General features: G+C 45.0%; 1 protein-coding gene across 17 annotated transcripts in view; it reads right to left on the bottom strand.

Moving 5' to 3' along the window:
* HHAT (hedgehog acyltransferase) overlaps positions 1–24510 on the bottom strand; it is a 368333-nt gene that overhangs the window by 94112 nt on the left and 249711 nt on the right. For all 17 annotated transcript variants that reach the window (XR_012331015.1, XR_012331016.1, XR_012331010.1 and 14 more), the window contains one exon: positions 2557–2758. Coding sequence is in view for 12 of the 17 variants with exons in the window: in XM_073802932.1 (XP_073659033.1) it covers positions 2557–2758 (202 nt within the window). In the remaining 5 variants the exon portion in view is untranslated. The remainder of the gene's footprint in view (positions 1–2556; positions 2759–24510) is intronic.

Raw genomic sequence — 24510 nt, 5'->3', positions numbered from 1 at the left:
TTGTACCTTAATTTCAAAAATGAATGGGAAATGGATTCATGAAGGAGAGGGAAGGATGTAACCCAAGTGGGGAAACAATTTATTCAAAAGGCTGTGTACATCTGGAATGCCAGCCATGTTTTTCTGAAAGAAAACAGAATCTGTGCTGAACTGTATAAGAAGCAGAGTAATGAAGAAAAAGTCCTTAAGTGGACAAGTGGAAGAAGAACTAAAGAACACAATTCGGAAGCATTAATTGTGTACTGACTTACTGAGGCTAACTCAAGACATGCAGCTAACCACTGGGGATATAAGTGATAATGGGGTCCTGACCTTGTGCTCAAGGAGATCCTAGTCTAAACAGCCATAGCCAACCACCAGGCTGTCAGGATGCAAGACAGGTGATAAAAATAGGTTTTACAAAATGTGTTCTTGCTTAATAAGTATGTAAACTAAACACCACATTTGCAATATACAAGACGTATATCTCACCAAAGAAATGCATGTTCAGAAATTACTATACACTTGGGAGCTTGAATTGTGGATGGAAGCTCAAATGAGGTGAACACGTGAAGGTCCTGGAATGAGCTGTGATGGGGCAGAGCAGACATTCAAGTGCTTCATCCTGTGAGCATGTCTTTTCACTGTCTTCCTTCATTTTTAACCAAAATTAACAAGCCAGACACTACACTGCACAGCGTGGGTTACTCCTTTAATATTTTAGATTCTTTAGGTTTCTTAGTAATGTAAGCCATGGCTCAAAGTCTACGGAGTTCTGCATAAGATTAAGTTCAAGGTTAATGTCAGACCCTTCATGAGGGAACATGGAAATGTGTCATAGGGCTTCAGCTGGGGCTGAAAAGAATTTTCTGGCTTTCATGCCTGATGACTGGGTTTCCCACTTTGGGGAAGACTACTTAGATTTGACGGTGAAGTTTGTAACCTTTATGATACCACCCTTTATGGTTTTTCTTTGTGTTACAAAGCCATGACTTTCATTGAAATTCCACTTTCTACTGGAATTCACTGACATTTCTTTCCTGCTGATTGCTGGGTACTAGTACTGAATAAAATACTTATCTATAAACATACATAAATATATTTAACTTCCTTCAGGAGTGTTATTTTTGTTATGTGCTTTGTATCAGTTTTTATTGAAACAACTGTCCACTTGTACTATGGCTATCTTTATAGAAAAACACTCAGATGTATTATATTTTGGTGATGTTGGCTTTTTGAAATACATTTGCTTTAGTTGCAAATACGGGGGGAATTTACCCACGTTAATCATTTCCCAGTAAATTTCTTGTGTTTTACTGCCTGCCATGAACACTGATGCTAGCATATTTCTTTTTAGATACTTTTTTTCAGGGTTATCGGAATATTGCTGCATATTCAGAATTGATGATTTCCTATAAGATTCTAATACATACTGTGCCACACTTACATGATAAAACACTTGCTCATAGTTTAAAATCACTTAAAATATGCGTGTAAAGAAAAATGCTTAATTTTCCAAATCATTTGCCTATAGAGTGCAAATGTGTCTTAAATCCTTACCTGATTTTTATGCTACTAGAACTTATCAAAATAGCAACGATTAAAAATACCAGTACTACTCAGTATTGGCAAGGGCATTCTCAGGCACTGTTGGGTAGGAATGTAAATTGGCAAACTTTGTCTACAGGGCAGTTAAGAAACAGGTAAGCAAGTATGTATGGCAAAACTTAAAAGTGAGAAAAACCTTTCACTTAGCAATGTTACACTGAAGAATGCACCCTGGTTATGACAGTCATCTCAATGCAACTGGTAACTGCAGAAAAACTGGAAAAACATGTTAATAATAGGAGACTAATTAAATAAGTTATGACACATCCACATAATGGAATTTTATGAAGCCATTAAAAAGGGTTGTTAGAGGGCTTCCCTGGTGGCGTAGTGGTTGCGAGTCCGCCTGCCGATGCAGGGGACACGGGTTCGTGCCCTGGTCTGGGAAGATCCCACATGACACGGAGCGGCTAGGCCCATGAGCCATGGCCGCTGAGCCTGCGCATCTGGAGCCTGTGCTCCGCAACGGGAGAGGCCACAACAGTGAGAGGCCCGCGTACCGCAAAAAAAAAAAAAAAAAAAAAAAAAAAAAGGGTTGTTAGAAATGCATTTGATGACAAAGAAAGGCGTCCTGATACAACTGTATCTCTAGTATAACAGCATGTTTTAAATGGTGTGTGTGTGTGTGTGTGTGTGTGTGTGTGTGTGTGTGTGTAGAGAGAGAAAAAATTTAGAAGAATAGGATTAACAGTGGTTTCTCTTGAGGAGACCTTTTTCTTTCCTTATACTTGTCTGAATTTTCTAATTCTCATATAATAAATATGTATTACTTTTATAGTTAAAACATTTATTTTAAAAAAATAGCTACAGAAGCCTCTTTTTCAGCTGTCCTACCTCTGGGCACACGAGTTTTGAACCAATCTAGCAGGAATGGCCCACAATGGGGTAAACGTGATGACCGCCTTCCCTCGCAAACCCAGTCCACCGAGCGTGGCTGTCCCCTACTGCACAAGCAAGGACCCAGCTCACCAAGCTGTCCTGGACACGCGGCGCCTGCACAAGCCTCTGGACTCCGTTCTCCACGGTGACTCCCAGCCAGTTGAGTGTTGCCCAGCACCAGAGGTAGTCATTCCCACCATGCCAGAAGCTCACAAACGCAAACGTCATTGCGGTGGAAAACAGTGTCCCTAGCAGGCCGTGCTGGGACCCGCCCGCTGGAATGTACACATACCTAGAGACAGAAGAGGCTTTTAGGAACCATGTGGAGGGCTGTCCCGGCAATACCGCTTGCTCCCGGGCTTGATTCTCCCATCACACATTGCTGTTCACTGTGTGCAGACCCTTCCTGACTTCCAGGAAGCCACAGAGCACTCCCTGAATTCTCCATCACACACGGAGGTGGCAATACATAAACCTCAGCTCTGAGGGGCTTTAGCTTAAATGAACACACAGGCTAAAGAGCTCTCATCACTCGAGCAAAATAGCACTTATAGGAGGCAGGGTGAGGAGTACTGAATTTAGAGTTTCTGAAAGGGACGCACCCCACCGTAGCTCACTCACAGAATGGCAGTTAAGTTTCTGGTTACATGAGGACACCAGACTTCAAGGCAGGTATGTATTTTACAGCTCAAACTATTAAGTTTCTGGTAAACCCAGTATTTAAGCACAATTGCTGAATTCAGGTCCCTAAATGGCAGGACAGCTCCTGCAGAAGAGGGGAGCCAAGGCCAGACCCTCGAGCTTTCCTGGGAAGCTGCCCAGAAGCAGTACGAATTCGCACTGTGCTCACAGGGCAGCCGGCTTATCACCCGAAAGCTACAGCCATCCCTCGGGTATGTTCTCTACTGTTGAGACAGCTCTCTGACTACATACCCACAGAGCCGTGTTCTTCAATCAGTATGTTCCTGCCAGAGTTGGGCAAAACTCACATCTTGTCTTGTCAGGATCTGGACAACTAGGAACACACCCTCCTTACAGCAGCCTTTTTTAAAAAGCCCATAGGCCTTTGTTTACTGCTGGTCAGTGCTTCTTTGTCCAACCTTCTTCCACGAAGGAGAAGGAAATCATCATTCCCTGAATACCCAGTGTGTCCCAGGCACGGCACTAGACACTTTCCATGGATCACTCAGCTTGATTCTTTGAAACACCATATGCTGTTCTAGCATGCCAACCCATGGACAAGTTGTCTTGTTTATATATTATTTTAATATTTTGTCAGAAATTTTATCTTTAAAATCATTTTCGAATAGAACAGTTTTATAGGCAAGCCAAAAAAAACAAAATAAAAACCATTCCCCAGTCAATAAATACTTCTAAAGACTATGTGACTATAAGTAGTTTTAAATGTCCTCCCTCTCCTTCAAAGGTGCTCCAGGTTAGACGGTAGCTTATGTGATCAGCTTAGCTAGCCCCACTATCTGGGTGAGAAAAACGGGCTGGGAAGGGGAAGGGCCTAGATGCAAATCTGCGACTATGGCACCAGAGTTAATGTTTTCCATTACACCTCTGGGTTTATTTTGAAAGCCCTCCTATCTTACATCCCAATCTGAAACAAACCGGAAAGCGTGTGAGAGTGTAGGTATTTCAGAAACAAGCGAAGCAAAGAAAGTACTTTCTCTTGTGCACAAACAAGACCATCTTGACAATCAAGTTAGCAGATACGCATCAAGCACTCACTACCGCTTAAGGAGTCCTCCATCTGCTGTCAAGCATTTATTTAGGCCTCCAGGGCAGTCCTGGCATTATGAGCAACGCAGAGACACAAGACGTTGTTCCTGCCCAAAGGACAGGTAGAGCTGGTTGTGAAACAATAGCAAACAAGTCCCATCATTAAGCTGATATGGTACTTGTTTGCTATATGATACGGTAGAAAGTATACCAGGAGGGCTTAAGAGTGTGGAGGAGAACAGGGTCAGTGGAGGCGAGTGGGTTACGGGAGGCTTAATGGTAAAGGTCCCCACCCTGGAAAGGCCTAGAGGATGAACTTTGCCAGGCAAAGGGGAGAAGGGTGGGTGCTGCATCATGGACCAAGAAGGGGCGGGCAATGAGCCCGAAAAGTCTGACAGCCCCAGGAACAGGTGTTTTATTTGGCATTCTGCTGCCCCCTACAGGCTACTTGGTTATTGGTGTAGAATGCTCAGCAGAGGCAAAAAATGGACCACAAACCTCTGCAGCCTCCCACCTGCATGAAGGTAACGACTGACCCATCATGGGGCTCCATGGGGCTATACTCCACTTCACACAATCAGTTCTGTGTGTAAGAAGGTTGCACGTTAAAAAAAAAAAATGGGGTGGCCAAACCAAGTTCAAAAGGATAAGGAATAACTGCTGTTTACAGAAACTTTGCAGATAATCATTTTATAAAACAAGTTAATTCTGATCCTAATACTCTTCTCATCCAACACTGGTGTGTTTTATGTTGAGATTTTTGTTGTATCTCACTACGTTAAAGTGAGCTGCACTACATATATCAGAAAACCCCAGTAGAGAATAAAAACCTCGCTTAGTCCACATCAATGGTCCTTAATATTAGATTCAACTCCAAAAAGAACATGTTTTCAAGCTTGTGACAAGGAAGCATCTAGCCCCAAAATTACATGCACAGCTATTTCAGGCATCTCTCGGCATCATGGCTTTGCTACTTTGCCTTCAAAAGTGACAGCCGACAAAAATCTCTGAAAATGCCTTTTACTCCAGAAACTCATATATGGCAGGTCTCCAAGGACATGAGGTTGCTTGCTTGGTTTAAACCAGAAGAGGGTATGGTTTCTAGACTGGAAGACAAAAATCCCTTCTTCTCTCTTAATTTGAAGAAGGCAGTAGATACAGCAAGGAGAGCGAGCATGTTTCCTTTTACAAATTCTACCAGGCTTGTATCAGTTCCATGATTAATAAAAACAGAAGTGTGTGTCTCTTTTAGAAAAGCAGGAGTACGACCTCACTTGCTGAGATCCGCTGCACACTGAAATTGATTTCCCAGTGGAAGAAAGCGTTCAGTACCACCTTCTCAGCGAAGCAAAAATAAAAAGATTTTTTTTCCTGTCAGTGACTGTGTGAGCTTGAGTGTGCGCAAGGCCTGCCCCTGCCAGGATGGCTTCGTGGGGTCAGTGCTTGCAGAGAATGTTGCTTGAGGTAGTTACCACCCATCTGTGCCACCTTATTAATTTAAAACCATCTAACAGAATTAATGCAACATAGCAAACCCCCAACTCAGGAGGAACCTGTCTAAAATGTAGATGTTATTTATAATGTCTACCCTCTACTGAATATCCATGTACCAGGTACTTTATATAAACTGTTTCTAATCACTTACACAACTTTGCAAGGACCAGCCCTATTTTACATGGGAGAGGTGGAATCCGAACCTGGAATGTTCTACTTTCAGAACCCCTAGGCCTGTGTTCTATGAAGCCATTTACCGTAATGGGAGCATCTCTTGGTGAGATGTTCCTCTGATTCAACCAAATCTTCAAAGCGGTCTCCACAGAAACATCCAACCAGTATTTTATTAACTGAAGAAAGATGCTCGTTATTTACAAAGGAGTTTAGGCCAAGGAGCTCTGTGCCAGAAAGCCAGAGATACAAGTTCCATTTTTAAACAGACTAAATAAATTCCTTCCGTCCCTCCTACCGTCTTGTCCAGGCAGGCATCCTGCAGATGTCTATGTTAGAAGTTACGTGTAAGAGGTTGATGGTTGGGGCTTGTTGCTGAGTAGTAGGCATACGTGAAGGGAGAAGAAAGTATCTACTTCCCTCACACCCCTCTGGAAAACAACTCAAGAATGTTTGACAATTGGGACAGGGGTGGTGAGAATCCACGTGGTAACAATAAATGCTGGAGCGGGTGTGGAGAAAAGGGAACCCTCTTGCACTGTTGGTGGGAATGTAAATTGATACAGCCACTATGGAGAACAGTATGGAGGTTCCTTAGAAAACTAAAAATAGAACTACCACACGACCCAGCAATCCCACTACTGGGCATATACCCAGAGAAAACCATAACTCAAAGAGGGACATGTATCACAATGTTCACTGCAGCACTATTTACAATAGCCAGGACATGGAAGCAACCTAAATGTCCATTGACAGATGAATGGATAAAGAAGATGTGGCACATATATACAATGGAATATAAATATAATACAATACAGTATATAATATATACTATATTATATATAATATATAATTATACTATGTTATATATAAAAATATAATAAAATATAATGTAAGTCTCAGTCATAAAAAGAAACAAAATTCAGTTATTTGTAGTGAGGTGGATGGACCTAGACACTGTCATACAGAGTGAAGTCAGTCAGAAAGAGAAAAACAAATACCATATGCTAACACATATATATGGAATCTAAAAAAAAAAGGTTCTGATGAACCTAGGGGCAGGACAGGAATAAAGATGCAGAGATGGAGAATGGACTTGAGGACATGGGGAGGGGGAAGGGTAAGCTGGGACAAAGTGAGAGAGTAGCATTGATATATACACACTACCAAATGTAAAATAGATGGCTAGTGGGAAGCAGCCGCATAACACAGGGAGATCAGCTCGGTGCTTTTTGACCACCTAGAGGGGTGGGATAGGGAGGCTGGGAGGGAGATGCAAGAAGGAGGAGATATGGGGATATATGTATACATATAGCTGATTCACTTTGTTACACAGCAGAAACTAACACAGCATTGTAAAGCAACGATACTCTAATAAAGATGTAAAACAAATTTAAAAAATTTTTAAAAAGACATTACTCTTAACATCACAATGCTCTCTTTTTTTCCAGGACCTACTCAATAGCTTCCTGGCTTGCCATGTTATTTTCAAACCCTTTGCCACGAACCCCAGACCCTAGCGAGGTAAGAGGACCCTAGCACCTAAGATACTGAAAGACTTGGTTTTTACTGTCCCATGGATTGAGCTGAAGTTGCTGACTTCCCATCTTCAATTACCTATTACTTGGCTGAGCTGGGGCAGGCAGTGGCTGACATCCTATTCCAGCTCTGCCTTATCTTTCTACCCTACTTCCCACTAGTTCTCTTGAAAAATCCTGAAATCCTGAACAAATGGGGCTTTCACACTTCTGTGCTTTTGGTCATACCATTTTCACATCCTCCATCCTCTCTGGTTTCCCAACTCCTCCAGGAAGTCTCTTTTAAAATATCCCCACTCTCTATTTAACCCAGAGAACCTACTGTTTGTACCACTGATTTGAACAGTTATTCATCAAAAGATGTCTTTTCTATTATGATGGTCATTTCAGCTAAACTGTAAAATTCTTTTAGGCAGTTCTACATATGTGTGTGTGTGTGTGTGTGTGTGTGTGTGTGTGTATGCATGCGTTATTATACAGTTACTAGTCAACAGTATTTAAATACCTAACAATATAATTTTCATTTACTTTTCATAATCTCCAATAGCTTTTACATTTGTGATAAACTGTCACACTGTCACAGACCCATTATGAAAGATTAGGAAACAAGGAAGGATTACACGGACCTGCTCTCATTATTGGGGAGACTTCGGAAGACACTCATTCCCAAAGAACATAGAGACCTGACGGCTCTGAAGTCTCCCCACACTTTGTAACCCTACTTCCCCTATTAAAGTAAAAATCATGCAGCCCCAAAGCTCCAGACATATCCCAACCTCGAGAGATTTCAAAAAGGACAAGTACTAGTCTTTTAAACACTAGAGTCTTAGTGGCTGGGAAGGGAGGACTTCTGGCTGTGTCCCACTGGTGGTAAGGTGACCCCACCTTGGCTTCACCTGGGCTCTGAGATGAGTTCCTGCTTAGAGTTCTCTGCAGAGGTGGCCGTGCTCTCCTAAACCCAGCTCTCACGGGCAGTGGCTCCCGCAACCCGACCCTGGCTCTGGCTTTGGCCTTGGCCCACATCTGAGTTCTCTTTCTCACAGCCCAGTGATGACCCACCAGTCAAATCCCCATCCTCTAGGTAGTGGACAAAGGTCTGGTGTTTAGCTCTCACACAGGAACTAAACTATATATTTACTTATTAAAAGTTTTCAAAGGAAGATGCACGCAGAAAGTATAATTTACTTTTAATATCTTTCTGCCCAGTACAGATCATAATGGGATTTTAATAAGTAAAAACCAGCAGTTGGTTAATGGGCATCTGCAGACCTTATCATCTCTGGAGGCTAAGAGAGGTCCACTTTCAAAGCAGAGGGCACGTCTGAGCTGGGCTAAGACTGAAAGATGCTGGCTAAAGGTTTTGTATGCAACTCTGAAAAATTGCCTATTAAAAATGTTATGTCCTATTTGGCAACAAAATACTGTGGAATTTATAAAACAGAGACTAAAATCCAGCTATATTTAGTCTACACTTAAACTTCTAGGTTCATGTAATTAGATGCCAACATTTTTTTAAAAATTAATCTTTTCATTCCACGAAGCCAGTAGCTCAGTGGGCTGAAGTACCATGCTGATGAACCTAAGCCTGTAACTTCCATCCTAGAGAAAGATTCAACTCTACCCTCATAAACCAAAAGCCAAACTCTAGCTCCCCAAAAGCTCTATCTTCCTTCCTGCGGAAGAGGCTAAAAGAGCATGAATGGCTCAGCCCAGCTGCCCTTACCACTAGAACACGCCCAAGCAGCAACAGCAGCAAGGCATGGGACAAGAAGGAGGGCAGCACCTGGATGCTGGAGATGTGGCCTTGGTCCTGTTCTGCCACTTACCAATCTCTGTAACCTTGACCTTGACAATCAAGGCTGCTCAGCTTAAGTCTGTACATTGAGCACATACTGGGAATGTTAAAATCTGCTTTGGTGTGAGTTGTTGTAAAGATCAGATGATACAATACATGTTTAAGGAGTTTGGAGATTTGAACACTCCATGTAAACAGAAGGGTGCATACTTAATAACAATGGGCCAGCGGCAGCATGCTTGCACTCAGGAAAAAACAAGGTGCCGTTATCATAATGATTAGCATCCCTATATTTTTCACAAGCATTTCAAGGCACCAAGACCTCCGGCCTGCTTGCTCAGGGATGTTCTTCACTTAAAACCATTAGCCTTAAATATGCCACCATTGGCACCAGGTCGCTTAGTGCTAAGGGGTCAAAGCTAGAGCAGAGGAAAATTTTTTTCTCCTACTCTTCTAGGTTCTTTGGCTGGGCTAACAACATAAGAGACATAGGCAGATTAATAGGAGAAAGACAAATTTAATTACATATGCAGGGGAGTTCACAAAGACAGTGAGACTCAAGGGCAGGTGAAGCAGCTGAGGCTCATATGCTGTCCTGAGCTACGGAATGGGATAGGGATCTGGGGCTTCAAAGTGTAGGAAGGGAATTCACAGGGTGATTAAGAAGAGCAGATGTTTGGCCATTAGAAGTTTGCCCTGCCCTGCAGATACGTCTTTCAGATAAATATGTTATCTCTGGGGATAGCTCTTTTTCTGGTACAGGCCCCCTGTCTAAATTCTTTGAGATAGTTAAGTTAGAGGGAAAAGTTTTTCCTGAGTCTGCAGGATCTTGATTGCCTGCAGCTCAAAATAATCCACATGCCAAAGTGGCATCTTTGGGGGGTTGCACATTCTGCCCCCCTTCAAAGTTATGGGTTCAACACTCACATGGACTTGTTGATGATGCCTAACCCAGACACCTGATACAGGCTACAGAAGATCCTGTAGGGGCCATGTGGGCGGATCAGGGCAAAGCAGCCTCTACCACAACTTGGTCTGATACCAACATCTCACCTTCAAATCGCCGTAGCCCTTCCGCTCAGGTCCCCTCTTATCTACAGAGTACAAGTCACCTCACCAAGTCCTTTCCTTATAATGGGGGACTGCTGGGCGGGCAGGACCAGAAAGTGCTTATACTGGTTTAGTCACTCAACTCGTTTAAAGCAGCCTACTAATGTTCCAGAGGTTAGAGTCTTGGTGATGCCTAAGTCTTTGCAGTATTACAAACTTCATGCTTACAGACTGAAAAAACAAACAAGTCTTTAAGATGTCCTTCTTCAAAAATGAGCCTCTAGGGGCTTCCCTGGTGGCGCAGTGGTTCACAGCCCGCCTGCCGATGCAGGGGACACGGGTTCGTGCCCCAGTCCGGGAAGATCCCACATGCTGCGGAGCAGCTGGCCTGTGAGCCATGGCCGCTGAGCCTGCGCGTCCGGAGCCTGTGCTCCGCGATGGGAGAGGCCACAGCAGTGAGAGGCCCGCGTACCGCAAAAACTAAATAAATAAAAAAAAAAAAATGAGCCTCTAGTCACAAATGAGAGATGGGAAGGCCCAGGGGGGGAGTGAGCAAAGAAAGGGGTGTGTGCTTTTTCCCTCCATGCGGCTGCTAACGCTCTTTTGCTTAAGAGCACACTGAAGCCTCAGCAATCCCCAGGGTTCCCGGGCCCACATCTGTTCTGGGTTATACATAAACACCATATAAAACAGATTCTTTGGAGGTCTGAGCAAAGGAGAGTGAGCGGGAGTTTGCACTCTCCAGTGCTAAGGACTTGAGTCTCATCGCTAATAAAAAGGTCTTCAAAGCCTCAGTTTAATAACCACCAAGACTTCCTGGCTGCCTGCCTGTCTTCCCACCTTCCTCCTGAGAGGATGCTGAAAGCATCTATAAGCTGCCCTAGGCCGGACCAAGAGGGGGAGGGTACAAAAAGCCGGCTGTTGTGCAGGCAAACCCGCATGTTTGTAGGATGGAGGTGTGTGTGATTCCGTGTCTCAGAGTCAGAAGGAAAGGGTTGAGGGGAGAGACCCCATTGTCCCCTTCTCCTAACACACTTCTCAGCCTTTGCTCCATCAGCAGATCCCAAACCCAGGGTCCAAATTACCACCGTCCGGGGCATATGCCTCCTCTTATCAGCGGCTGTACTGTGTCTCCTTTGTGCTCCCTTTTCAGCTCTGCCTCTCACCCACATCCTATTCAGTGCCACTCCTGCTCGTCCTAATCTTCTCACTCATTTATCACAACTGTTAGGAAAATGTTCACTATAAAACCATGTACAACTCAAAAATGACTGTGCTGGTACAATGCCTTGGGTGGGTGGGGGGGCCTCTAGAAGAACGTGCTCTGCAGACAAGCGCGCGAAAGAAATGCCTGACTGAATGCTGAAGCGTTTCATTCTCCACCTGGGTTGGTGGTGTGATGATTTTGAGACAGCTGTGCTGGACAGGTCCCCACAGAGGCAGGCCCACAGCCTTGACAGGTGTATACTCTACATTCCTATGGTGACACAGTATCTCAAGTGATAAAGCCCAGTAGGTTGGTCACTCGGGCAAAAACAAAAATGAACCGCTGAGGCAAAGAAGAGGCAAATCCTTTGTCCTCGGGAAGCATCCAGTCTTAGAATGGCGGTCCCTAGCCTCAGGGGTCCTGCTTACAGTGCATAGCCATCACATTACGTCCTAAACTAAAACCCATCAGCCTGGCTTTTTAAAAATCATTCTCCCGCTGGCTCCCTCCTATGCCATGAACTCCATCTTACGAGTTTCCAAAACAGATTCTCCACTCCAATTAATGAACTTCATTCTTGCACAAGTGTGGGCCCTACCATCATGCCAGCCCACCCCCCAATCATGTAAGACCTCTGTCTGTCCTTTCCACCATCTGATCTTTCAAAATGGGTTCGGCATTCACTTCAGGGACTATTTCCCCCAGCTGATCCCACTGAATGCGGGTGGCCCGATGATTCTTCATCTCTGCAGAATTCACGTGTTCGTCTCGGGCTAAGTTATTTCTTCAGACTTGTTGATGTGCTGTTCCTTAGCAATTCTGAGCTACTTCATCAGGTCTGAGGGTACGTGGGACTCCCCACCTCACAGTCAAGACATGGATCAGAGAACTATAACATTTCTCTTTTTATTTCTCCCAGAATCTAACTTAAACTCTGAACTCGGGGGTGCTCAATGAACCCTGATCGACTGCCTTCTTTTCCTCATCCTCCTTTCTCTGACTCATTCATTCATTCCCTTCCTCTTTTCCTTGTCACTCTATATACACAAAAGAGAATTCTCCATCTGGAAAGCGTGGCCTCCTGAGTAAATGTCCTTGTTCACGTCTGCCTCCACCACTTTCTTCTCTAAAGAGCTATGGGGTTTGGAGGGTGATATTTACAAAGTCAGACTAAATCACAGATGCCAGCTGGAGGTGCCCCTAAGTGAGGGGACAGCTGGCAGGGACCGAGAGGTGGGACAATTAGCAACTCCAACTTCCCCAGGAAGCTGCCAGAAGTACCCAAAAGGGAGATTTAACCAAAAAGCAAAACTTCAGCGTTAAATGGTTTTAATATTAGAGCACCCAAAAGGGGAGGTTTAAGATTTGTGATATTAACTTTAAAAGCCACAAATAAAATCCTGGACATGCTCCTCAGGACCAGATGCGTGCGGGGGCGGGTGTTCACGAGGCCAGCGGGAGTGTGGCTTTGCCCTTCGCTGGATCGCTTGGCTTCACTTTGCTAACAAAATCTCTTCCTCTGCCGTGAACATCACTTCCAAGTCCGATGCGCACTTTGGCCACAAGAAAAGTAGTGAGGGGTCAGGACCACTGTTGGACATGAATGAATGCACACATACACATACACACACACACACACACACACACACACACAGTGCCTCAGAGCACAGAGGAGAGTGGAGTGTGGATGGGGAAGCCAGGGTCACAGATTTCAGTGATGGTCTCTTTTCCAGGCCTTGGTTTACAACTGGTAAAAGTTTCAGGGCTACAGGACAACTAGGGGTGAGGTCTATATAGTTTGGAACATTTGGGACATAAGCACGAATGGTCTTGAAGAGTTATGATCAATTACAACAGTGTGCTGCTTTGCTACTGGTCTCTGCTAAAACAGAAAGATCTGTCTTCTCTGATGGATTTTCAGGACACGGAGCTCCTAAAACCATAGCTTATGCTCCTGAGTTCCCCATTCCCCCCACTTCTCTGCTGCCATGAAGCTAACGTATGAACTAACACAAAATGCACAAGGAGAGGGTTATCTGAAGGAAGCCTGAAGTGAATCTTGACTCAAGGTGACAAATCCTTTCCTAAGAGCAAATTTCCACCCCCACCCCCACCCCACTCCCAGTTTATCTGCTTCGTCACTTCAGACATACATATTCTGGACTTCCTTAAAAAGTAACAGTGATTGGTAATAAAAATGTTCAGCTGAGTGGGCCACAGATGGGTTTCAACGCCCAGAAAGGGAGAAAAATGGGAGAAAATGCCAGCAGGTATACAGGTACCTCTTTCAAAACACTGCCATTGAAGACTGTTTTCAGGAGGAAGAAAAATAAAGGTCCCAGGCAACGAAGTGCTGTTTAAAAAATAATCAAAGACACAGACCTACTAGAGAATGGACTTGAGGACACGGGGAGGGGGAAGGGTAAGCTGGGACGAAGTGAGAGAGTGGCATGGACTTATATATACTACCAAATGTAAAATAGATAGCTAGTGGGAAGCAGCCGCATAGCACAGGGAGATCAGCTCGGTGCTTTGTGACCACCTAGAGGGGTGGGATAGGGAGGGTGGGAGGGAGGGAGATGCAAGAAGAAAGAGATATGGGAACATATGCATATGTATAACTGATTCACTTTGTTATAAAGCAGAAGCTAACACACCATTGTAAATCAATTATACTCCAATAAAGATGTTAAAAAAAAAGAAAGAAATTATCCTAAAAAAAAAATCAAAGAGAAATGGTTGCTGGTGGTAATAAAGAGGCTGCTGCTCCCTCTCTGGACTGAACTCAGTACTCTGACAAATCAGCTCTAACAGAACTGTTCCGAGTGCCTCTCATTTATCATAATTATGATCCACAGTCCCTACCAGACATGATACCTTTTAAGGCTGGGCACTGGAAGAGAAAACTGATAATGCTTGGGTCTGGGCATGAATGACGATAAATCTGCAGCAGCGTCCAACAAAACCACGCCAGCGCAACACTTAATGGAAACAAAGCAAGAGCATCATCCCATGCCTGGGAAACAATGCCCCATAAGCATTTTCCCCTTAATGCAGCGAGAGCCACCCAGATGACGCTGCTTATTCAGAAGATGCTACGGTATAATTGAATGAACTCTTGAGTGCCCATTTAGAGATTAATATTTTAAGAGCTAGCATTTTACAGAGACAGTCTAAGGATGACATTCAATGTGTGCCACAAAAGGGAGTCTCCTGTAGATTAAGAATGCCACCGTTTATACAATAAAACCATACGAAATCCAAAGATGTCGGTCATGGAACTGGATATTAACATGGTCGTCCATGTTGGGAAACAGTCCCTTCCCAAGGGTTGGAGAAAGACGTAGACCGTCAGAATGGGATTTTGCTCGCCAGGCTCCCTCTCAAGTGGGGTCGAGGTGAAGAAAGCAGCTTTGTGGGCTGCAGAGTACTATGCTTGACTTTTACCTTATCCCTGACAAAGGTGTGCGGAGAGGATGACGGGAAATCAGGTTCTCTCAAGCAACCTGTGGCTAATACAGCTGCGGAGAAAAGCCAGATCTTGAGTCTGAGCCTGCAGAGAGGCAGCTGGGGTCCAAATGAAAGAAGCGCTGTTGCCAGCTCTCCCCTCCCACACCACCATCTTGCCTCCCGGTAAAAGAGCAGACAAAGGGCTTCCCTGGTGGCGCAGTGGTTGAGAGTCCGCCTGCCGATGCAGGGGACACGGGTTCGTGCCCCGGTCCGGGAAGATCCCACGTGCCGCGGAGCGGCTGGGCCCGTGAGCCATGGCCACTGAGCCTGCGCGTCCGGAGCCTGTGCTCCGCAACGGGAACAGTGAGAGGCCCGCGTATCGCAAAAAAAAAAAAAAAAAAAAAAAAAAAAAGAGTAGACAAAGAGCAGCTCCCAAGCAGAGTCATTCCGTGGAAGCCAAAGGGGCAAGGATGTCCCCTTGGAGCTCCTGCCTGCCTGTGGAGTCTCACTGGCTCAGGCTATAGCCACTAACACAAATCTAAGGCCCGGTAACCAGTCCAGCAGGTCTGGGCCTCCAACATCATCAGCTTCCCTAAGGAAGGAGGAAAGGACGTGGAGGACATGCAGTCTATTCGGGTCATGTGCCCAAAGACAAGGTGTAGGGCAGGAGGTAGCGGACTCTCGGTTTACTGTTGGCGCCTTAGGCGGCACAGATGAGGAAGTCTGTTTTGAGAACTCAATAAACAGACCCTTTTCAATTCCATGGCCAAGTCTAGGAGACAGGGAGCCCCCTTCTAGAATGAGTCTCTGGAACCTCCCGAGAGAGAGGGTGCCTGCCCATGCTGCAAAGCACAGCACACACGGGCTGTATGGCCGTGGGCTTTAAACAGCAACTCCTCGTAGGGAGTCAGGAGCCGAGAACCATCCAGGGGGATGCTGGAGTGGACCAGATGGAGGGGACAAGCAGTCTGCTCTTCAGAGTTCAACTCTGGGGCCAACATCCCCACCCATCTGGCTGTCATCACGTCTGCGACAATTTCCTGCTGTGTCACGGTCATGACTAGACCCCTGAGGCCTCAGGCTGGACTTGAGGGCACTGCCTTAAGTGACCTCTTCCGGGAGTTTCAGGACTGCAATTCTCAGTCACTTCAGTCCTCAGTGTTCTAGCTCCTCGGCGAGAAGTTTGCTGGGAGAATGGAAATCTCTCCACCGCACTGGATGTCAAGGGTGACTCCCCAGTCACACTGGCAACAGCTCACTCCACAGACAGCCTTGGGGCGGGTCTGGGGCTTATGCTCTGCCTCGGCAGCACCGGCCCCTGCACGTGTGGCTGTCTCTGATGCAGCTGCGGAATCCAGCACCCCCCATCCTCTCAAGGAACCCCTCGTTCTCGGGGGCTGCCCCATGCAGTGACAGGTGCCCAACACCAATCTCGAAGGGAGCTCGCATCAGGGTCTCTGCTGAGCCCCTCAGGGCTGCACAGCTCTTTGGAGGACCCGAGTCCAAAGTCCCTCGGGAGTAAGACACCCCACGGCATCACACTCTGAGCAGGGCACAGGACCCTGCCAAGGCAATGCCACCCTTTAAGGGTACAAAGCATATGAAACTCTAACGGAGACTCTGAGTTGCACCTGTATAACCTGGTATCACGTAACTGTACAGCGATTGTCCACTAGACTCAAACCAAGGGACTCCTTGCTCCCAAATCATGCATGTGTGTATTTGCTTTTGTGAAAGGAATGTGCCTATAGAAAAAATATGCCCACTAGCTACTACAGTCTAGGCACTGTGAGAGACACTGAGATAATAAAAAAATGAATAGAAACGTCCTGCTGCCTGGAGTGGATGGTCTAGCGGTAGAATTAGACATCTAGAGGTACAGTTAAAAACTGCACAGCAGAAGGAAATACATGCAGCCTAGAGATGTAAACGGCATGCACATGCTGGGGGTGTGCAGGGGAGGGGGGAGGGGGAGGGTCTGTAGAATGGTCCCCAGGGGAGGGTTTATAGAGAAGGCCACACCTGAGATAGAGAAGGAAGGGACTACAGAGAGAAGGGGGGCTCTATTTTGCCTTTACTGACTAGTTGACATCAATTTCAAGTTAACACTAATAAGGCTGGCAAACTCTCCCCAAAGCCAATGTCAGAGGAAAAAGTTTATCATTCCCTTCTTAAATCTCTCAAGGAAAAAAAAATCTTAAAAGTTGACAAATCTGGGCTTCCCTGGTGGCGCAGTGGTTGAGAGTCCGCCTGCCCATGCAGGGGACACGGGTTCGTGCCCCGGTCTGGGAAGATCCCACATGCTGCGGAGCGGCTGGGCCTGTGAGCCATGGCCGCTGAGCCTGCGCGTCCGGAGCCTGTGCTCCACAACGGGAGAGGCCACAACAGTGAGAGGCCTGCGTACCGCAAAAAAAAAAAAGTTGACAAATCTTTAGAAAATGTAATCTTACATTTCCCTTTGGAAAATCTAAATGGCAGGCTACAGAGAGATATTTGGGCACATGACACACGAAATAAAATGAGGCTTTCTTAACGAGTTACCTGGGAACCAAGGGCACCTAGATGTCACACGTGGATGTTAATGAGGCTGCCTGGGGGGTGAGTCTGGCTTGGCAGGCAGCTCCTCGCGTACATGCCAGGATCTGTCTCTACCTCCATAACCCTGAACTGCTGTGACCCAGGCAGGACCAGAGTGTCAATCTAGGAGATACACTATTTATAATCCACGTCCAGTTCACCTCATAGGATTGTACATGATCATCAGATAAGGCAAAAGGGATGAAAAGAACTGAAAATTAATGTAAAACAAATGATTATTATACTAACAGTATATAGATAATAGTATATTAGGATTACCATTAGCCATAATAATCAAGGAAGGAATTTCCAATGAATTAAATATTTTTCTTAATAAGGAAGAGAGAGAGAAAACACTGCCTGCTCACCGTAAGGCGGGCACTGTGAACATTTTACATGTTATTCAATGTCCTAAACTACCCAGGGAATCTGCCCACTCCCCCCATTTACAGATGAGGAAAATAAAGCTCAGAGAAGGTTATTTACAGCCCCAGTCAAAGAACTGGCAGACTAGATCTATGTTGCATCAGAGTACAGGACCCAGACCAACTGGTAAGAATCACAGGGAAGCATGTTCTCTTCACTCTGAGCTGTCTGAAAGGAGAAAAGGAACACAGCTAATCGTGGAGTGGGGAAGGAGAGTCAGGTCTGCTTCCAAAAACGCATGCTCTTTTCACTAGATCAAGTGGTTTCCCCACGATAACTACAGACTTGAGGCATAAATAACCTGTATGCCTAACATTAAAAAGATAGTTAAGAAATATTAGATTAAATACTATCTATCTTTTGAGCCCCATATAGGTGTCAATCACCATATTCAGTGCTTTCTACAGCATCTCATTTGATTTAGATGGTACTTTAGCATCTTTTGGTCATTTCTGGGAACCTAAATTATCTTTGTAGCAGCAAAGCATGACAGTTCTAGATAAGTGTCCAGATCACTATGGGATGACAAAAATCCAGTGAACTTCCACTCAAATAAATCTGGTAGAAATGTATTATAACACCTCAAAGTCTAGAGGTCAAGAACAATCCCCTCTTGTTGGCACAAAGGACCCTGGAGACAGTAAGGATCTGAGAGCTCATCTTGTGTACGGCTCCCCCCGTACTATACCCACAACCAGAAACCATCCAGCCTCCACCTCAACACTCTCAGTGACCAAGAACTCTCAGCTTTTTGAAACAGTCTTTTCTACCCTTTTAGGACAACTTAGATTGGAGAGAGCGTGCTTCTCTGTACTTTTCAGTGTTGACCCTGGTTCTCCTCTCTGAAGCAACATTTTGAACATGGGTACCGGGTCTTCAACTGGCAGCCTGTCAAACATCTGATGAAGGTTCTCATGTCTCTCCAAAGGTTTGATTTTGGACACAACGTAGCCTCAGTTTCTTTACCCATTCTTTTACACCCAGTTCCAAATCTCCTGCTATAATTTCCCTTTTTCTAGATATTTCCTCATTTGTTTGTGTTCCCCTGGAATTGTAATACCTGAAATAGATTGCACATTTATGGAATGACATGAATAGTGAAGAAGAGACTCGGAATACCGTATTCTTTTTCTAACCATATATTCATACCATCAACAAACATTTTCTATGCATTTACTATATTCCAAGTACAACAATTAGCAGTGGAGACATTCAGGAACGTGCCATGGAAGACTGCCCTCAGAGAGCTTACTAACCTATTATAATGATGAAGCCCGTTGTGACATTTATTTCAAGGCAGCCTTATCTCATACCAAAGTCTGCACCTACTATGTTCCTGAGAAAGTCAAGACCATCGCATAAGAGTGCCCTCACTTCTTTCCTAACCACATACATTTTTATCTCTTTCGGTACCTATCCACTCATTCATTTATGTGCCCACAGTGGAAGAGATGTCCTTTCCATGACTAAGGCTACCTCTGCTCTTTTGTTCTATCCGCTTCTGACTCCTGAGGGACCATGCTCCATCAATTACCCTGTATCCTTATCCAGCTTAACTGAACTGGTTCCCTCCTTAGCACAAAGACATATTTTCCAGTCCTTCCTATTTTATAAACACCCTTCTTTTACCCCGCAACTTCTACTTCTTCAACTTTGATCCTAACTACTTTTCTTCATAGTCAAGTATTTCAAGATCCTTGAAGGAGCAGTCTACACCCAGTCTCTAAGCTCCCCCACTCCCAATCGATCCCTAACCTGTTGCAATCTGACTTCTGTCCGTCCCCACTACATTCAAACAACATTTGTCAAGATCATTAATGGCCTCCAGATCGCCAAAGCCAATGAATATATTTATATCTTCCTCTTACTTGTCTGCTATATTTGGCATTGCCTGTGTCTTGCATTTTCCTCTTTTGATAAATTTCTGCTTTATGTCTTACTGTTACAGCACTACTTATGTTCATTACAGAAAATTTAGAACAGATGTATAAAAAATCCAGAAATAACCGTCAATGACCTTTTTGTCTACATTCTCTCTGACATCTTCCTATAAATACACATTATGTACCACTTTAGGAAACTGCTCTGTTCACCTAATCTATCACGAGCATCCTTCCGTGTCTCCACCTTCCTTATTCACGTTCTTTCCTCCCTTGGCTCCAGTGAAACCACTGTTTTTGTTTTCCTTTTACCTCCAGAGCCATCGCTTCTCAGTCTCCATCGCAGGCTTCTCACTCTCTGCCTCGTTCTAAAAGTGTCAGCAGCTTCTCAGGGCTCTCTCCCTAGACCTCTATGCGCTCACACTGGGGGGCTGCACTGGCACACTGACAAAGCTGTCACTGAGTGTGGGTTCATCTATCACAGCCAGCTAGTCTGTCACACATAGAACAGGTAAACAGAGATGCTAATATACAGAAGATGCTCAAGGAATCTCTGCTACACTCATCAGAAGGCAAGAGGAAGGGGGAGAAGGGCTCTGGTGAGCAGTACTGCTGCAGACATGACTTTCCCCAGCAGCAGACCCATCTGAGGGCAAGGAAAAGAAGAAAGAAGGGGTGAAGGGAAAACGACAGAGAAGCACCAAAACCAATCTCTCTCCTTCATGCCTTTGCTGAGAGCTGGATCTGTCACGCAGTGGCTGAGAGGCACTACTGAATGGGCAAGAAGAAGCTCCCAACTGGCCCCTAGGGTGATCAGCCCCCAGCAATCCCTGGGCACAGGTACCCTTGGGAGGTGACCCTGAAGAACTGCTCCCTGTATTTCACTCTAGAACCCTGCCCACCATGCCTCCCACTTTCCCACCCACTCTCTCATGAACTGCCTTCCACTCCCCGACCCACCCCAGCTTCACCTCTCAGCTCTTTCCCAGATTAACGTCATTCAGCTGCCAAACCCAAAGGACAACCCCTGACCTCCAACACAATTTTTTTTTTTTGCTATTCTTGAATTTTTATAACTATACAAGTTTTCAGTTGCTTCATTCTCTTGACTACAGTTGAATGCCATAGGTTGAGACCTAGTCTGTTACTTGAATCTACAGCCCAAAATGCCCAGTATACGTCCTTATTCCCTCTAGGTGCTCGCCACAGGCAGAATCACCTGACCCAGGGGCATTAACATAGGAGCTTAAAGTGCAGTGGCTGAGAGCGTGACTCCTCCCCTGGGTTCTCATTCCACCTTCACTTACTTGCTGTGAGGCTCTGAGTCTCAGGGCCCTGACTGGTCGAGTGGAGGTAATAAAACCCACCTCATAGGCTTGTCATAAAGATGACCTGGGATATTGAATGTAAAGAGCTCAGAACAGTGCCGGGCATACAGCAAGCACCCAATAGATGTCAGATGTCAGCTGTGACAAGGAAAACACACCTGAGAAGAAGACAAGGGAAGAGAAAGCAAGAGAGCCGAGTCCTCTCTCCAAAGCATTAATGTCCTCACATCCACAGCAACTTCACAATTCTTCACCCACGCCCACCCTCTTCACCCTTAGTGATCGGATTGAAAAGAACTTCTACAAAGCACTCTTTTCCTTATGAGCATTACATGCCTTAATAAGCTGGATCAGTGGGAGTCCCAAATGTCAACAATTCAGATTAGAAAAATACACATTATTCCCAAGTACCCTCTCTAATTAGTGTTTACATGATTTGTATATATGTATGGCTAGTATATTTTACACTAAAGGGTGTTCTAGAAATAGCAGTAAATACCCAATGTCCTAAGAGTTCAATAGCTAGCTAAAATTGAACTGGCTTATTGCATGATATTTGTGAGTTGTAATCCTGTAATTAAGGCTTCATTAGTCCCTGCAATGCCAGGGCTCTGTAGTGGTTGATTTAATATGATGAAGTTTGTCATATTCAGTTAACCTGTCATATTCATTCATTCACTCATGCATTCATTCATTGCCTACTTTGGGCACCCACTATGCACCAGGCACTGGGCTAAGTATTGGGGATATACACACCTCAGTGATGTCTCCCTGGAAATGTCATGGCACCGGATACCTCTTGTTTCACCATCTCTAGGTGAACCTTCATGAAGGATTTATTAAGTGGCTTTTAGGTATCAGACACTGTGCTGGGCACGATGAGAAATATAAAAATGCTAGAGACACACTCCTTACCTCCATGGAACCGATGACCTGATTGACAGACTAAACAATCACTGCTTGAAAGAGACAGCAGTGTGAGTGCCTCTGAAAGACGAATAACAATTAACGTTCATCCAGTACCTTCTATATGCCAGCCACCTGGCTGGGCACTTGCCATATTTAAACCTATCAGGTAAGTTAAAAACTTCCCATTTTCCAGAAGAGGAAAACTACTCAGTGTGTTTAGACTTGGACTCAGATCTGTCTCTGAAACTGGCATTTTGTCACCATACCATGCTAACCCTTAGCTCAATCTCTTCAGCTAAAACTTATTTATATAAAATTTATGCAAAACTAGGTATAGAATGGCTCATATTTTAAAATTACGAACAGATTTATTTTTAAGAGTTCTTAGTCTTTTAATCCTATAAACTCTTTATGACTAAACCAATAGCCCCTCTCTCTGCCCAAAAACGTAGCCCATGATCACCCAGAAGCCATAACAAGAGTCAAGAGCATAGGCCAGGAAAGAAATTACCTGGTTCCACAGGGCTCGTCCCAAACTCAGCTGGGGACTGGAGTATGGCAAACAATTCTGTATTTAAACTAGGAAAGAGGGTGGCCACTGTCACCATATCTCTCAATTCTTTCTTTGAGAAAAGGTTTATGAAAGAACCTTGTAGAGAATCTGGCCCTCAGTAATGATTAACTTCTGCGATGGACTGATCTGTGTCTTCCCTAAATTCATATGTTGAATCCTAACCCCCAATGTGATGGTATCGGGAGGTGGGGCCTTTGGGAAATAATTAGTTCATGAGGGTGGAGCCCTCATGAATGGGATTTGTGCCCTTATAAAAGGGACTCCAGAGAGCTCTCTTGCCCCTTCCACCATGTGAGGACACAATGAGAAACCAGCGGTCTCCAGGTGGAAGAGCACCCTCACCAGAACCTGACCATGCTGGCACCTGAATCTTAGACTTCCAGCCCCCAGAACTGTGAGCAGTAAGTTTCTAGTCCACCCAGTCTATGGTATGCTGTTGTAGGAGCCCGAGTGGACTAAGACAGCTTCCTTCTGTCTCCATGGTCAGTGTAGCTCAGGGTTTGGCATTTCTTAATCTGCAAAGCTTTCAAAGTGAAAAAAGAAAAAGGAAAAAAGGAATCCACCATGCTGCCCCCCGCTCATGCCATCTGACAATGTCACTGCTGGCCTTTTTCTACTGGCTCTTTCTAACCTGCAGTGTCAGCGCTCTGCACCACAAACATGTCTCAGAATAATCCCATTTGGGGAAAAGCAACCAAGTATGAGAGAGGCAAGATGTCAGATACGTTCTCATCCTTTCTCTCTTTGTTCACAGTTCTAAAAGAGAACAAGCAAGAACTAAATTTAATCTTCAAGAACTAAATACCAATTCGAAGGTAGGGCCTACTCCTTAGAATGGTCCCAGAGAGAACCTGGAGGCCTGAACACCTCAGTACTGAGTATTTTCACATGATTCTAAGGTTCATGAGAAAGGAAAGCACAGGAAAACTTTACAGAGTGGCGGAGCTACGAGGTGGTCAAACCAAAAGAAACAAACATTGGATCCTACTAAATGGCCTTTTGGGGCCTTCTAATGTCATAGTGGACCAAAGCTCTCACTCCCCTGACCATTACCCAAATTATTTCAGACTCATCAGGTTCTCAGCCTTATTAGAAACATTTCTGGGTGGAAATGCTATAATTTCTTAGATAATAAGTTATGGAGCCTGGAACATATTTTTTCACTTATAACACACACACACACACACACACACACACACACACACACACACACTACCTTCATTTTCCTGGTAGCAAAATGACTAGACAGCGGAAAGAAGGAACAACATCTACATAACTCATGGCAGAGCTGCCAGCGCAGCATCACAATCAAATTAAATCCTGGGGCTTCCCTGGTGGCTCAGTGGTTGAGAGTCTGCCTGCCGATGCAGGGGACACGGGTTCGAGCCCTGGTCTGGGAGGATCCCACATGCCGCGGTGCAACTGGGCCCGTGAGCCACAGCTACTGAGCCTGCGCGTCTGGAGCCTGTGCTCCACAACGAGAGGCCGCGATAGTGAGAGGCCCGCGCACCGCGATGAAGAGTGGCCCCCACTCGCCGCAACTGGAGAAGGTCCTCGCATGCACAGAAGTGAAGACCCAGCACAGCCAAGAATAAATAAATAAATAAATAAATTTAAAAAATATATATATATAAAATAAAATAAAAATTAAATCCTGGTTGGTTGAGCACATGTAGACCAGATCTGAATTTCTGTCTCTGACCTGTGGTCCCCAGGACCTTTTGGGGGGAAGACCTGGCCATTTTTGTAGATGGCAGAATCCTGCAGCCGGAAGATGTGGCTTTAGGAGCCAGACAGGCCTGGGTCCAAACCCCAGCTCCACTACTCCAGACATCAGCGTGACTCTGCAAAGAGCTAAAAGCTACATACAACGGGTGCTGGATAATATATGCTGAATGGAATTAAAAATTAGGCCTA

This window comes from Tursiops truncatus, chromosome 1, assembly GCF_011762595.2.
Source record: "Tursiops truncatus isolate mTurTru1 chromosome 1, mTurTru1.mat.Y, whole genome shotgun sequence".
In the NCBI taxonomy this organism is placed as follows: Eukaryota; Metazoa; Chordata; class Mammalia; order Artiodactyla; family Delphinidae; genus Tursiops; species Tursiops truncatus.
Note: the sequence above shows the minus strand (reverse complement) of the source record. Positions and strands in the feature narration are given on the sequence as shown.